The sequence below is a fragment of the Podarcis pityusensis genome (assembly GCF_964106645.2).
Source record: "Podarcis pityusensis genome assembly, chromosome: 15".
Classification (NCBI taxonomy): domain Eukaryota; kingdom Metazoa; phylum Chordata; class Lepidosauria; order Squamata; family Lacertidae; genus Podarcis; species Podarcis pityusensis.
In genome coordinates this window covers 22,282,044-22,293,347 of record NC_138040.1, presented here as the reverse complement: position 1 = coordinate 22,293,347, position 11,304 = coordinate 22,282,044, and the positions used below count along the sequence as shown (strand labels likewise).

The 11,304-nt window shown below is 48.1% G+C and overlaps 1 protein-coding gene across 2 annotated transcripts in view; it reads left to right on the top strand.

The window, feature by feature from the left end:
- The first annotated feature begins 304 nt into the window (after positions 1–304).
- UBASH3B (ubiquitin associated and SH3 domain containing B) overlaps positions 305–11,304 on the top strand; it is a 78,021-nt gene continuing 67,021 nt past the window's right edge. For both annotated transcript variants that reach the window (XR_013979952.1, XM_080983501.1), the window contains exon 1: positions 305–739. Coding sequence is in view for 1 of the 2 variants with exons in the window: in XM_080983501.1 (XP_080839627.1) it covers positions 576–739 (164 nt within the window). In the remaining variant the exon portion in view is untranslated. The remainder of the gene's footprint in view (positions 740–11,304) is intronic.

The window sequence follows — 11,304 nt, the reverse complement described above, 5'->3', positions numbered from 1 at the left end:
ACGCGCCTGCTTCTGTGACAGGGGCTGCGGCTGCCTCTTTAAAAGAGGGGGCGGGGCTTTGTTGGCAAGAGGTGCGCGGGAGGGAGAAGACGAGAGAGAGCGGCGGGGAGAGCGCGCGCTCGCTCGCGCCTGCCCATGCCCGGATTATTATTTTGGTGCTCCTCTTTGATCCATTCAGAAATTCCTGATTGCGAAAGGAAAACAAAAGGGGAGGGGGCCAGCCTCTTCCGGAAGGCGGCGCAGGCCGCGCGCCGATTGGATGGCTCTCGTTTGGGGCGCACGTGCGGCCGAGGGGAGGGGCGGGCAGGGCGGGAGGCGTCAGTGGCGCGCAGCACCTTTGCAAAAGCAGCCGGAGCGGCGAGAGGCGGCCGAGTGACTTCGGGAAGAAAGCTCGCCGGCGACCCAGGAAGTCGCCGCCGCCGCCGCCCCGGGAGCCGAGAAGCCTTTTCTTTTACGCGCAGCGCCAGGCGCGCCACTGCTCGCGTGGAGCCTCTTTGAGGAGGAGCTGCTGCCGCTGCTGCTATTGCAGCTGAATCCACCAGTCCGCCTGCCCTGTGTGTGTTCGCGATGGCCGGATGATCGCTCGGCACCAGCCCGCCACGCCGCGCACCATGGCCGCGAAGGAAGACCTGTACAGCAAAGTCACCCCCCGGAGGAACAGGCAGCCGCGCACGGGGACCATCAAGCACGGCTCTTCCCTGGATATCCTCCTCTCCATGGGTTTCCCCAAAGCCAGAGCGTGAGTTAGGCCGGAATAATAATAATTTAAAAAACCAGCGGCGGGTGGGTTGGAGGGGGCGCCACACGGTACCACCCCATTATTTATTGTTTTAAGAAAAAAATCCCGATCTGTTGTTTTGTGCGTCTGGGGGAAAGAGTGGTTGAGTCATCCCTTTTCCTCCGAGAGAACCGAGAAGGCGGAGCCACGCTAATTAATTAATTAATGGATTGATTGGTTTCCAAAATCGGATCTGCAGTTCCACCCGGAGAGGAATGCAGAGGAAAAGAGGAGGAGGAGGATGAATGGCAGCGATTTGGCAGCCTGTGTGGTTTGTTGCCCCAGCGTGTGCACCGATGCGATGGCAGGAGAAGCGAGGCCGCTCCGGGACGGCGTGTCCGCGCTGCCGCGCGTGCAGGAGCGCCGGTGACATCTTGCCGGAGCTGTCCTGTGGGACGCGCGTCCAGGGGGTTTAAAGCGGGTGCTGCGCGCTCTCTCTCGCGCGCGTTTGCATTTGTGCATCGGGCTCCTAGATCCTGCTCTGCAGCGAGTAGGCAGAGAGGCCGATCTGCCTGGCGCGCGCACCCTCGCATACATACACGCATACACACGCACTGCAGTGTCATGTGTATTTATTGGTGGGGCGGGTGCGGGGAGATAGACGGCACGTTTCTTCCGAAGGCGCTAGCCAGCAGCTTCAGCGGCGATGCAGACGGTGGCGAGAGTGCTGCCTCCTCCCTCCTCTCCCGGTTTAAAGGAGGAACGGAATTGCCCAGCGGAGGCTTGAGTCCCTGCCTTCCTCTTATTTTTCTGGTGGAGCCCTTGGCTTTTAAATAGCAGCTTGTGAAGGCTGCTAATTCCAGGAAGGTGGCCACATCCAGCCTCCTCCTTGCAAGGTCTCCTTGTAGTAAAGCCATTGTTCTCCAGGGTATCTGGCAGAGCTTGGTATCTGGGAAGCAGGCAGATAGGGCATATTCCAGACTCTGGCTTCTTCATCTTCTCAGGAATGGAGGAGAGAGTCCCAGCAGGAATATAGGAAGCTTTCTTTATGAACACAGTTGGACCCACTGATTCACCACTTTCAGGACCGAGGACCTTGGGCAACTGCCACCAGTCTCAGGCCATCACAAGGGTGTCTCTTAGTTCTGATGCTGAGCATTGGCACTGGGCCCTTCTGTGTTCAATGCAGATGCTCTCCTACTGAGAGCTGCAGGCTGTTCTTGGAGACAGCAGGCCCATGACTCTGGTGGATGCTGCCTGGCTAGCAGATGTTGCCCCCCACCCATATCCAGAAAATGATCATTGGTGGGGTGAGATATCTATCCAGACAGTCCACAAAGGAAGCTGCCTGGTACCCAGGTCAGAGCACAGATCGTATCATCCTTGCCTTTGGCTATGAGTCCTGGGGCTGTTGGCAGTTGGAGTCCAACAACACACAGATGGAGGGCACTATGTCTGCCACCCCAGTAGACCATGCTGTCATCACTGCGCTGCAGAATGTTGGACTAGATAACCTTTCTCCCTCTAGAATTCTGTGATTCTTTCCTAAGCTAAGTAGACCAATGCTCTGACTTGGTACAAGGCATAAGAATGTAATGAGAGCCTGCTGGATCAGCCCAGTAGCCTATCTAGTCCAGCATCATCTTCTCACAGGGGGCAGTCAGATGCCCAAATCCCTCTGAGATTCCCAGCAACTGGTATTCAGTAGCATACTTCCTCTGGCAGTTGAGGTAAAACACAGCCATTGTGGCTACTAGCGGCAGCTTCCTACATGGATGTTGGCTACAACTATGTAATAATCCAGCACTTTTAGCCAGCAGACGGACACACAGAAATGCAAGCAGTTAAAGCTTTTTGCAACACTCGCCTGCGTATCAATCAAAGCTTTGCTTTGCTATTTGCATGCTAGGGCTGCTGTTGAAAGCACAGGAGCACAGCAAAAAGCATTCTTAAAGAAATGACCAACTTACTGGCCTTGAAATCATTATCACATGTGCTGTTGTTCCAGTGACTTTAATAACTGGGGAAGCAATGAGTGTCATGTGTGTTGGAAGTTCAAACTAGATTATTCAGAAACATAAAGCTTTGTAATCCTAGAGCTTGTGCTTGCCTTAAGCAATCTCTCTCTCTCTCTCCATATATGTGTTGGACCGTATGTCTAATATGCAGGATTATTAGATATAGGATGAAATTGAACTAGGAAGGTGTTGGGCCAGGTCAGTCATGACAGTTTTGATCTGCTTAGCTTTTCCTTCTATAGTCAATCTATCATTGAACTAACGTACACACAGGCTTCATTTTCTAACCAGCATATTAAATGTGGGTCTATTTTTAAATCATCAATGGAACACCACGGCTCAGTGCAGGCTTGGATTTTCCCCCCTCAAGTGCTATCATTTTTTCCCCAGACTCAGCCCTATGGAAGGCATAACAAAATATCAAGCATGTCTCAGCACTTGGCTAGTTTTGTTGCAGCCAAAATTTCTTCTTCCCTGGCCCGTGGCTATGCAGCACTATTGAATGGCCTTTGGATGGGGCCGTGGGAGGGGGAATGGTGTTGCGTTGCTGGATATTTAAAAGATTCTGCACCTCTTACATAAATGAAAATGTGTGATGTTCCCATATACTATATTTTATATGCATAGGTGTCTTTAGAATTTGAATGTCACAGGCCAGCTGATTTCCCATCCAAATAATCTCAAATCAATGCATTTGCAAATTGCCCCCACCCCCAGATCACTCCAAACCAGTTCCTCTTCAGTTCACTTTACCCCCGATTCATTTCCCAACAGATGATATAGCTGTTCAATTCCTCTTTAATTACACCCTCGTTCATTACCCCCTCAAATCATCTCTAGATAAGGTCATTTTATAGTAATTGATTTCCATAAAGTAATGTCCCAATTGCACCCACCCACTCTCTAACTTCAATACCGCCCGAATTCATTACCTACCCAGAGATACCAGGGGGAAAGGTTCAGAGTCTGTGCCTCATGGACACCCCTCACCCCAGCAACACCCCCTCCTTTGTACCCCCATGGTTGTGAGGTGTGCTTCAGCAACCTCACCCCACCCACTGCCCTACTTCCTTATCTTTATGTATGTCAATGATGAAGAGCCAGATATAGATGCTGAGATCTACTGCTGAAATGCAGCACTTGCAAATTGCTTTGGCTGAGAAAGGAAGGACTATGGGCTCAGATGGGAATACACTGGCCTGCCATTGCTCACTGCAGAGATGTGGGATTACAATTTGCATGGCTGGTACTTATCCATATTTGAACACCCTGGCTATATCTGGATTCAAATTTCAACTGAGAGTGCACAGCTATATCTGCTTCTATGCCTTGGTGTTTGAAGATCTGAAACGGAAGCCAATTGGGTTGTCACAACTACAAATAAGGTGTTTGGAGCAAGTGTCCTGTCTCTCACCTTAAAATACTGCTTTTCACAATAGGAGGTGTTCCAATGAGGTCACATTGGGGAAGAAGTTAATTAATGTGCTGATGAGACTGCAGAAAGCTAATGAAGCAAAGGCATTTATAATTAGAAGCCAAATGTGAGTTGCTTTTTTGCAGGAGGGGACAGCCAAGGAGATTTAGCCGGCCTCCAAACATCCCCAGGTTAAGGGAGGCTCGTTTCCCTACCCAGATGCTATCTGGATATGAACACTTAAAGTAAACTGCAATATGCTTTTCCTAGAGCTGGTCTATATGGAGAGAACAATTGGATGTAATATTTTTTCTCAGCTTGTTGGGTTCAGAGAGGATCACCCAAGCAAGGTTTCCCAATCCTCCCTGCACTCTCCAGACATTGTCACAGAGGTGTGCAAGTGTCTTGCACCTCAGCCTGTTGTGGTGCTGCTGTTGTGTGCTTGTGAAAGAGGTATGGCCCTATGACTTTATAGAGGACTCTTTTTTAAAAAAAAATTGTAGCATCTCTTACGGTTGTGAATTCCAGCTCCTCCTTTCCCGCCCGTAATCAAAAGTTGAATCCCATCGCACTTCAGTGCCTCTTGCATGGAACCAAGACTGTGTGTACTACGCTGAGCTCCATGGCAACCCAAAGCCTATTGTGGGGGGGACGGGACACTCCGTTTTTGTGACTTGCATAACTTAAGCACGCTTCTTACATGATTATGGTTTTGCTAGCTGGGAGAGGGAGAGGGGAAGGGCACGAAGGTGCTTCCATAACTTCTGCAAATCTCATTCAGCCTACCCTTTTTGACTACTGATCTCAGCCGATGTTTCCCATGGGTTTTGAGGCATATCTTCAACCGACCAGCATGAGCAAAATGCTCTCACTAGCACAGACACAACAGGAAGAATATTCACATTGTCTTTCATCATCCTCAAATGCAATGCTTTGCAATGGAGCCAGTATCAATAGCTTCGCCACAGTGATTTATGTTCCATCTTCAGTAAATGCTAGTTTCTGGGGCTTTCAGGTGGGGAAACTGCAGTTGTGGGCATTTGGGTGGCCACTATGAAAGCCAGGTACTGGTCTAGATGGGCTTTGGGGCTGATCCAACTGCAGGGCTTCTCTTACATTCTCGGTGCTCACTTGTTGGTTGTGGAAAGTGGAGAAATCACGCAGTGTGTATAAATGTGTGAATCAGGCCTCTGTTAAAGGGGTTTGGCTTGGTCTTGAATGTTCCAGGCTATTCAATGATCCCAGGATGCTTTTTCCTATCCTTGTTGTTTGGCTGCCTTGATTGGGTTATTTCGAGCTCCTATGCCATGTTCTCTGTCTATATCACACTATGATCTGGTCTAGGTAAGCTGATACGTGGTGGGACTTGTGGGGTGAAACGTAGAGTTTCCAGGAACCCTTGCTTTTGTGTACAGATCCATCCATCTGGCGAGTCAGAGTACTGCAGGTCAGAGCAGTGATGTAATTGCAAGCCCTGGATTGGCCTTGCCCACCTGGACTGGCCACTGGGGCCTCCTATGTTATTTTTTTGTTATTTATTTATATTTTATAACTCGCCCTTACTCCCAAAGGGAGCCTAGAACGACTTGCATGAATCATCTTTTTATATAGAGCTGCACTGCAACATACTACAGACAGAAGGTCAAATCCAGAAGTGTAAGAAGTCCTAAAACTCTTGGCCAAGCACCTGGATAAATAAATTTTGCAGTCATTGTGTGCTTACTGGTTGTAGGTGAAAAGGTAGACTGCTTGATTTCCCTCTGGAGGGCATGCCATAACCAAGGTGCCGCCACCAAGAAGTCCCTGTTCTTCATACTAGTCCTACAGATGGAACTACCATCAGGACCTTCCAAATGACAGGTCGAAAGATACAGGTGGAGGTGCTCCTTTTAGCCCTTGACTCCCAAGCCATTTAGGGCTTTGTACAGTAGCATTAACTCAGGAGGCCACCAGCCTTTCGTAGGCCTATGGGCACATTTGGATTTTTGAGCAAGGGTTGTTCTTTCCACATTCCTCTGGCTTCCTCCTCCCACAGATCAGTCCCCGTCTACCACAAGACACAGAAGTGTGCACACACACATATCAGTTTTCTCAAGTGATTGGGGATGGGGTGGGAATTGGAGCCAGTACAATTTAATTTGAGCCTTGAAAAGCACACTGAGCTGACAGAGGAAGTGGGAAAGAGTGTCATCCCGCCCAGGGACCCTCGGGTGAAGGGCGGGTTATAAATACTATTAATTAACTAACTAATAACTTCCTCCTTTAGCGATATGCACTTCTCAAGGGACGAGAAAGGTCACTAATTCATGGCCAAAAAGGCAGTGAGTAAGTGGCAGTGGGTGGGGTTCACAGACGCTAGAGAAATACTCAAGGGCAACATTACACCCATGGGTGCCGTGTTGCCAACCCCTCTGCTAATGCCTGAATTGGGCCTGGTAGCTCATGGGCAGGCAGTGCATTCGTCCAAAGGTGATTTGATCTCCTTTTACTGCTCCACATAATAACTGGACAGCAGTGACCTAGACCAGAAAGGCTGTTTTAAAAAAGCATCCTGTTTGGGCTTTTTGCCTGGACACAATTCCACCTGGATCAGGTATGCTGTGATGTGCTCTTCACTCCATTCTTTGGCCCTGATCTCCCGCCTCCCCTGAAATGATAACCGGCTGCTCAGTCTTACGGTAGTCCTGTGTCAGAGCTGGGCTTGGATCCAGTGGCTTTTAACTTCCTTCCACCTCCATGGTTTAAAGTTCTGAATTTCTCCAGAGCTGTCTTTAATTCCCCATTCACCTCTAAGCTTTGACTCTCTCACCACCTCTGTGTAATTCTGAAAAAAGACTTTCTATTGATCTCCCACTTCTGTGCCAGCAAGAGTCTGGCTTGTACTCAGCTATGAAGTTTCACTCATTTTATGATTTTCTGTGTGTGTGTTTTTAAAAAGAAGAAGCAAGGGGTAGTTTGTTTGTGGTGGTGGTAAGAAAGTCTCACAGGCTAGTCCTCTGAGGACCACTTGGCTGCCATCTTGGAATTGCCCAGAGGTGGCACCACTGAAGTCCAGTGCCCCAAATAATCTCTGCAGACCTCATGCAAGATGAGGACCTAATCTGATGACTGGTCAGTGCCCTATGGCAGGGATCAGAAACCTGTGACCCTTTGGATGTTACTGAACTATGTGACTGGCCTGTCCATGAGGCAGACTGAGGTAGCTACCTCAGGCAGCAAAATCCAAGTGGCCCTTCTGTGGGCAAGTCACACCGCTGCCAGAGAGCAGAGGGGTTTCTTCCATTTTCCTCCTAGGTCTTCAGCACATGTTGACCATATTCCACTTCCTCCTGCCACCGTGAGGACTAGGACCTTACAACTATTTCATTTTTTTGAAAGTAATGTGCCTTAACTTTTTTTTCCTTTTAAAACGAACCTTATGTACCATGGGCAAGCAAGAGAATGGACTCGCGTTGCCCTAGTGCTGGCAGAGAAAAAGGTTGCTGAGAGGGGCTTTTAGCTCTGCTACTGGACCTGGTTTGTGCGTTTTGAGTTCCTTCAATTTGCCTTTTTGCCTCTGTTTCAGCAGATGAGTAAATGTAGAATATCTGGGAATCTATGAGAGTACAGATGAAGTAACCTTGGACTAGATCCTTGGGGTTCCCTTCCAACTCTGCAATTCTGTGATTCCACCCAAGCGTTTGATGGCTGCAAAATACTGCCCCAGTGACCTTGACACTTATTAACTTTAAGAGTTTGTGATTGTTTTTAAGGGTTGTACCCAGCTAAGTTCTATTTTTCAGACCTATTTAAATTAATGGACCTAGGTTAGTCATCTCCATTAATGTCAATGGGTCTACTCTTAAGTAGGAGTAGGATTGACTACACCCCTAATTGGTTTAAGTACGTTTTTATTTTTAATTGTATTGTTTTATCCCTGAGGTGCCTGCAGCCCTGTACTACTTTTGGGAGGAAGGGAGGGATTCAAGTTTCATGAATCATCGTCATCATCAAGGTATTGGTGTGCCAAACATCGGCAGTTGCTTGTTCTGCAAAATCCACAAACCGACAGAAGCCTTGAAGGCAACAGGGCGCCTTTTCTTCCTCAGTAAGAAAATGTTGAGAATGTCTGGCGTGAAAGGAGAAAGCGGGCAGCTGGGTGGGAGGCCAAACATGCCTTTTGTCAGGTGTTCTCCTAGGAGATTGGGGTGATCTTGGGAGGAATAGACACAAACACAAAGTCCTGTTGTTTTGCAAAAGCCTCCGGAGCCTTCTGCAAACAAGACGGCCGAAATTAAACTTAGCATTAAAGAGGAATTGGGCTTGGGGGTCTAGAATGGCTCTCTGTGCCATTTATTATCCAAAGACAAGTGACTCATATTTGGTCTCCCAAGTAGCTTGCAATAAATATTTGAGAGACTGCACTCCTTGTTTCTTTAAAAACAAAACAAAAGAAAAACAAATCTGTCCCCCTCTGCGAGCTCTCTTGGTTTTCTGTTTTAAAGTATCTTCCCCACATGCGCGCCCACTCTCTCCTCTGTTCTACAATTAAGAACAATCATGTGTAAAAATGTGTGAACTTGAAATAGCAACTTGAACTGCTGCCATTGCAATCCTGTGCACTCTTTGCAGTGCAACTTACTCCAAAATAAAGTCACACAAGGCGTAGGCCCCTCTGATTCAGATCAGAACTGTGGTGGGGTCACAATTTTAATCCTGTTCACCCTTTTCCTCAAAGGAAGAACTAATGACATTATTAAAAGTGGCCTTTATTCAAGTTGTTCTTCTTAGCCTTGATACCTTACCTGCAGAATGGGGGTAATAATGCTGTCCTCCTTTACAGCGCTGGCATACGCAAAAGAGCCAAGTGCTTTGAACATTACAAACACGTATAATTATTGTGATTTATATTACTTTGTACACCTGAAAGAACTTTCTCAGTTAACTCAGTAGGAAATTCTTTTTAGGACCAGGTTGCAAAAGGAGTTGTAAATGTCACTCTGCCACTTTTCCTGCCCACTCCTTAAGCAAGGCTGTCGGGTCTGTTTTGTTGCAAAAGCAGCCTTTTCCCTTTTGCCCATCACTTCTAGACTGGCATCATTACCTGTCTGGTTGCTGTAGGTACTGGCCTGGAGAGCAGGATCTGAGATCAGCTTTTTTCTCTATCCCTCTTCTGTGGCAGTGGCTGAGGAGTGCTGCGCATCTGGTTTGGAAATGAGCCCAAAGAGGGGGAGAGCTGAAGGGCTGGGAGAATCAAATGTTGCAATCGAACAAAGATTCAGCAATTGCAATAGCAGCTGTAAGGGGAAGAAAACACTGGCAAGGGAAGTTACCATTTGGAGTCATTCATTCGGGGGCTGAGAAGGTGTCGTTCCACATAAGGAACTGTAATTGACCCATCCTCCGGAAATTAGCTGTCTTTCAAATGTTCTTAATAGGAAGGCATGAAACACACACGCTCACTGTGTGTCACATACATTATGTCAACCTAGACATTTTTTTACAACTGCTCTTTTAGTCTAGAGACGACTCTCTGCCTGCATAGGACTTTCTGGATGCTTCAGGGACCACTTTCTGCATTTGGCTAGGCTGCCATGTGACCCCCATCTGAGCGCCCTCTAGGGACAGAGGAGGCAGCCTTGCAATGGGGGAAGGGGCTTTGTAGGTCACCTGGAACAAGCTTCTGCTTGAGATGGCAAACCCAGAGATGGAACAACCTCAGCAGACAGCTGCCTGCTTTCCTCTCTGAAGCCATCCAGCAAAAGCAAATTCACCCCCATCCATTGTTCCATCCATTGTCAAAAAGTTCCTTTTAAAAGTTTGTCCTAATGTGCAACCAAGATCTACCCTATGAAATCTAGTCTTGCCCTCTATGCAAGGACGTAAAGAAGAGCCTACCAGATTGGTCCAAGGGATCCTGTTCTCACAGTGGTGGACCAGATGCCTGCAGAAAGTCTGAAGGCAAGGTCTGAGTGCAGGAGCAGTTCCCTTCCCATCTGTGATTCCCAGAAACTTGCATTCAGCAGCATTCTGCCTCTTGGCTATGGAGGAAGAGCGTGGCCATTGTGGCTGGTAGCCACTGATAGCTTTCTCCACCATGAATTTGCTTAACAATTTGTTGCTTGGCTGATTAAAGGAAGGGGGGGCGTGGTTGTGGTTTATAAAACCATGCACAGTGTGGAGATAGTGGTCCCTCATTCAAAGAGTCTGGGCCACCCGGTGCAGCCAACTAGCAAAAGATTCAGGACAGGCAAGATAACGTATTCTTCATACAACACCTTAATCTGTGGGACTCATTGCCCCAAGCTGTGGTGATGGAAACCAGACAAGATGGCTTTAAGAGAGGCTAGGACAAATTGGTGGTGGAAGACCATGAGAGGTTTAGATAGATGGGACGACAGATAGATGGGACCTTCAGGTTCAGAGCCAATGTGTTACTGACTGTCATTTGCTGGAGCGCAACAATGGGAGAGTTCTGTTGCGCTCATGTTCTGGCTGTGGGTTTCCACAGAGGGATTCTGATGGCCACTGTGGGAAACAGGACCTTGGCCCAGATGGGCCTTTGGTCTGATGCAGCAGGGCTTTTCTCATGTCCTGCAGGAACTGTAGACTTAGCCACACAGATGAGAGATACGGATGCATGAAATGAAAACATGATACTCCAGCAAGACTGAGCATTGCCCACTGTTTCTGTGCGGCGGCGATGCCTGCTTTGCCTGTCTGATAAGCCTTGCATTTTTTTTCTTGGCAAGGAAGGAGACCCCCGCTGTAATAAAAGGCCCAGCTGAAGAATGTTTCAAGAGCGTGTGTTTTTTTCATTGCGAGTTTTGTCCTTTGGCATCACATAGTCCTGATTGGCAAATGCCTGGTGGTTTGAGACCAGGGCTTGCGGCGTGCTCCTGTTGCTTCTCACACAGTGCCTGGTGTGCTGACACTGACAGGCTGACTTCCTGTCTGACAGTTTTTTTCCACTGACCTTCTAACGAGTGTCACATCGCATGAATCTCCAAGAAACGTGGCCAGATGTCTCCGAGCCGGAGATTGTTAAAGGATTCCTAGTCAGCTGCACAAGAGATGGCAATCTCTGTGTGATTATTTACCAGCAAAAGGGGCCCTTTGCTTTGTGAGTGGGGTGTGTTCAGGGGGCAGAGGTGGATGACTTGGTCAGTTTTCAT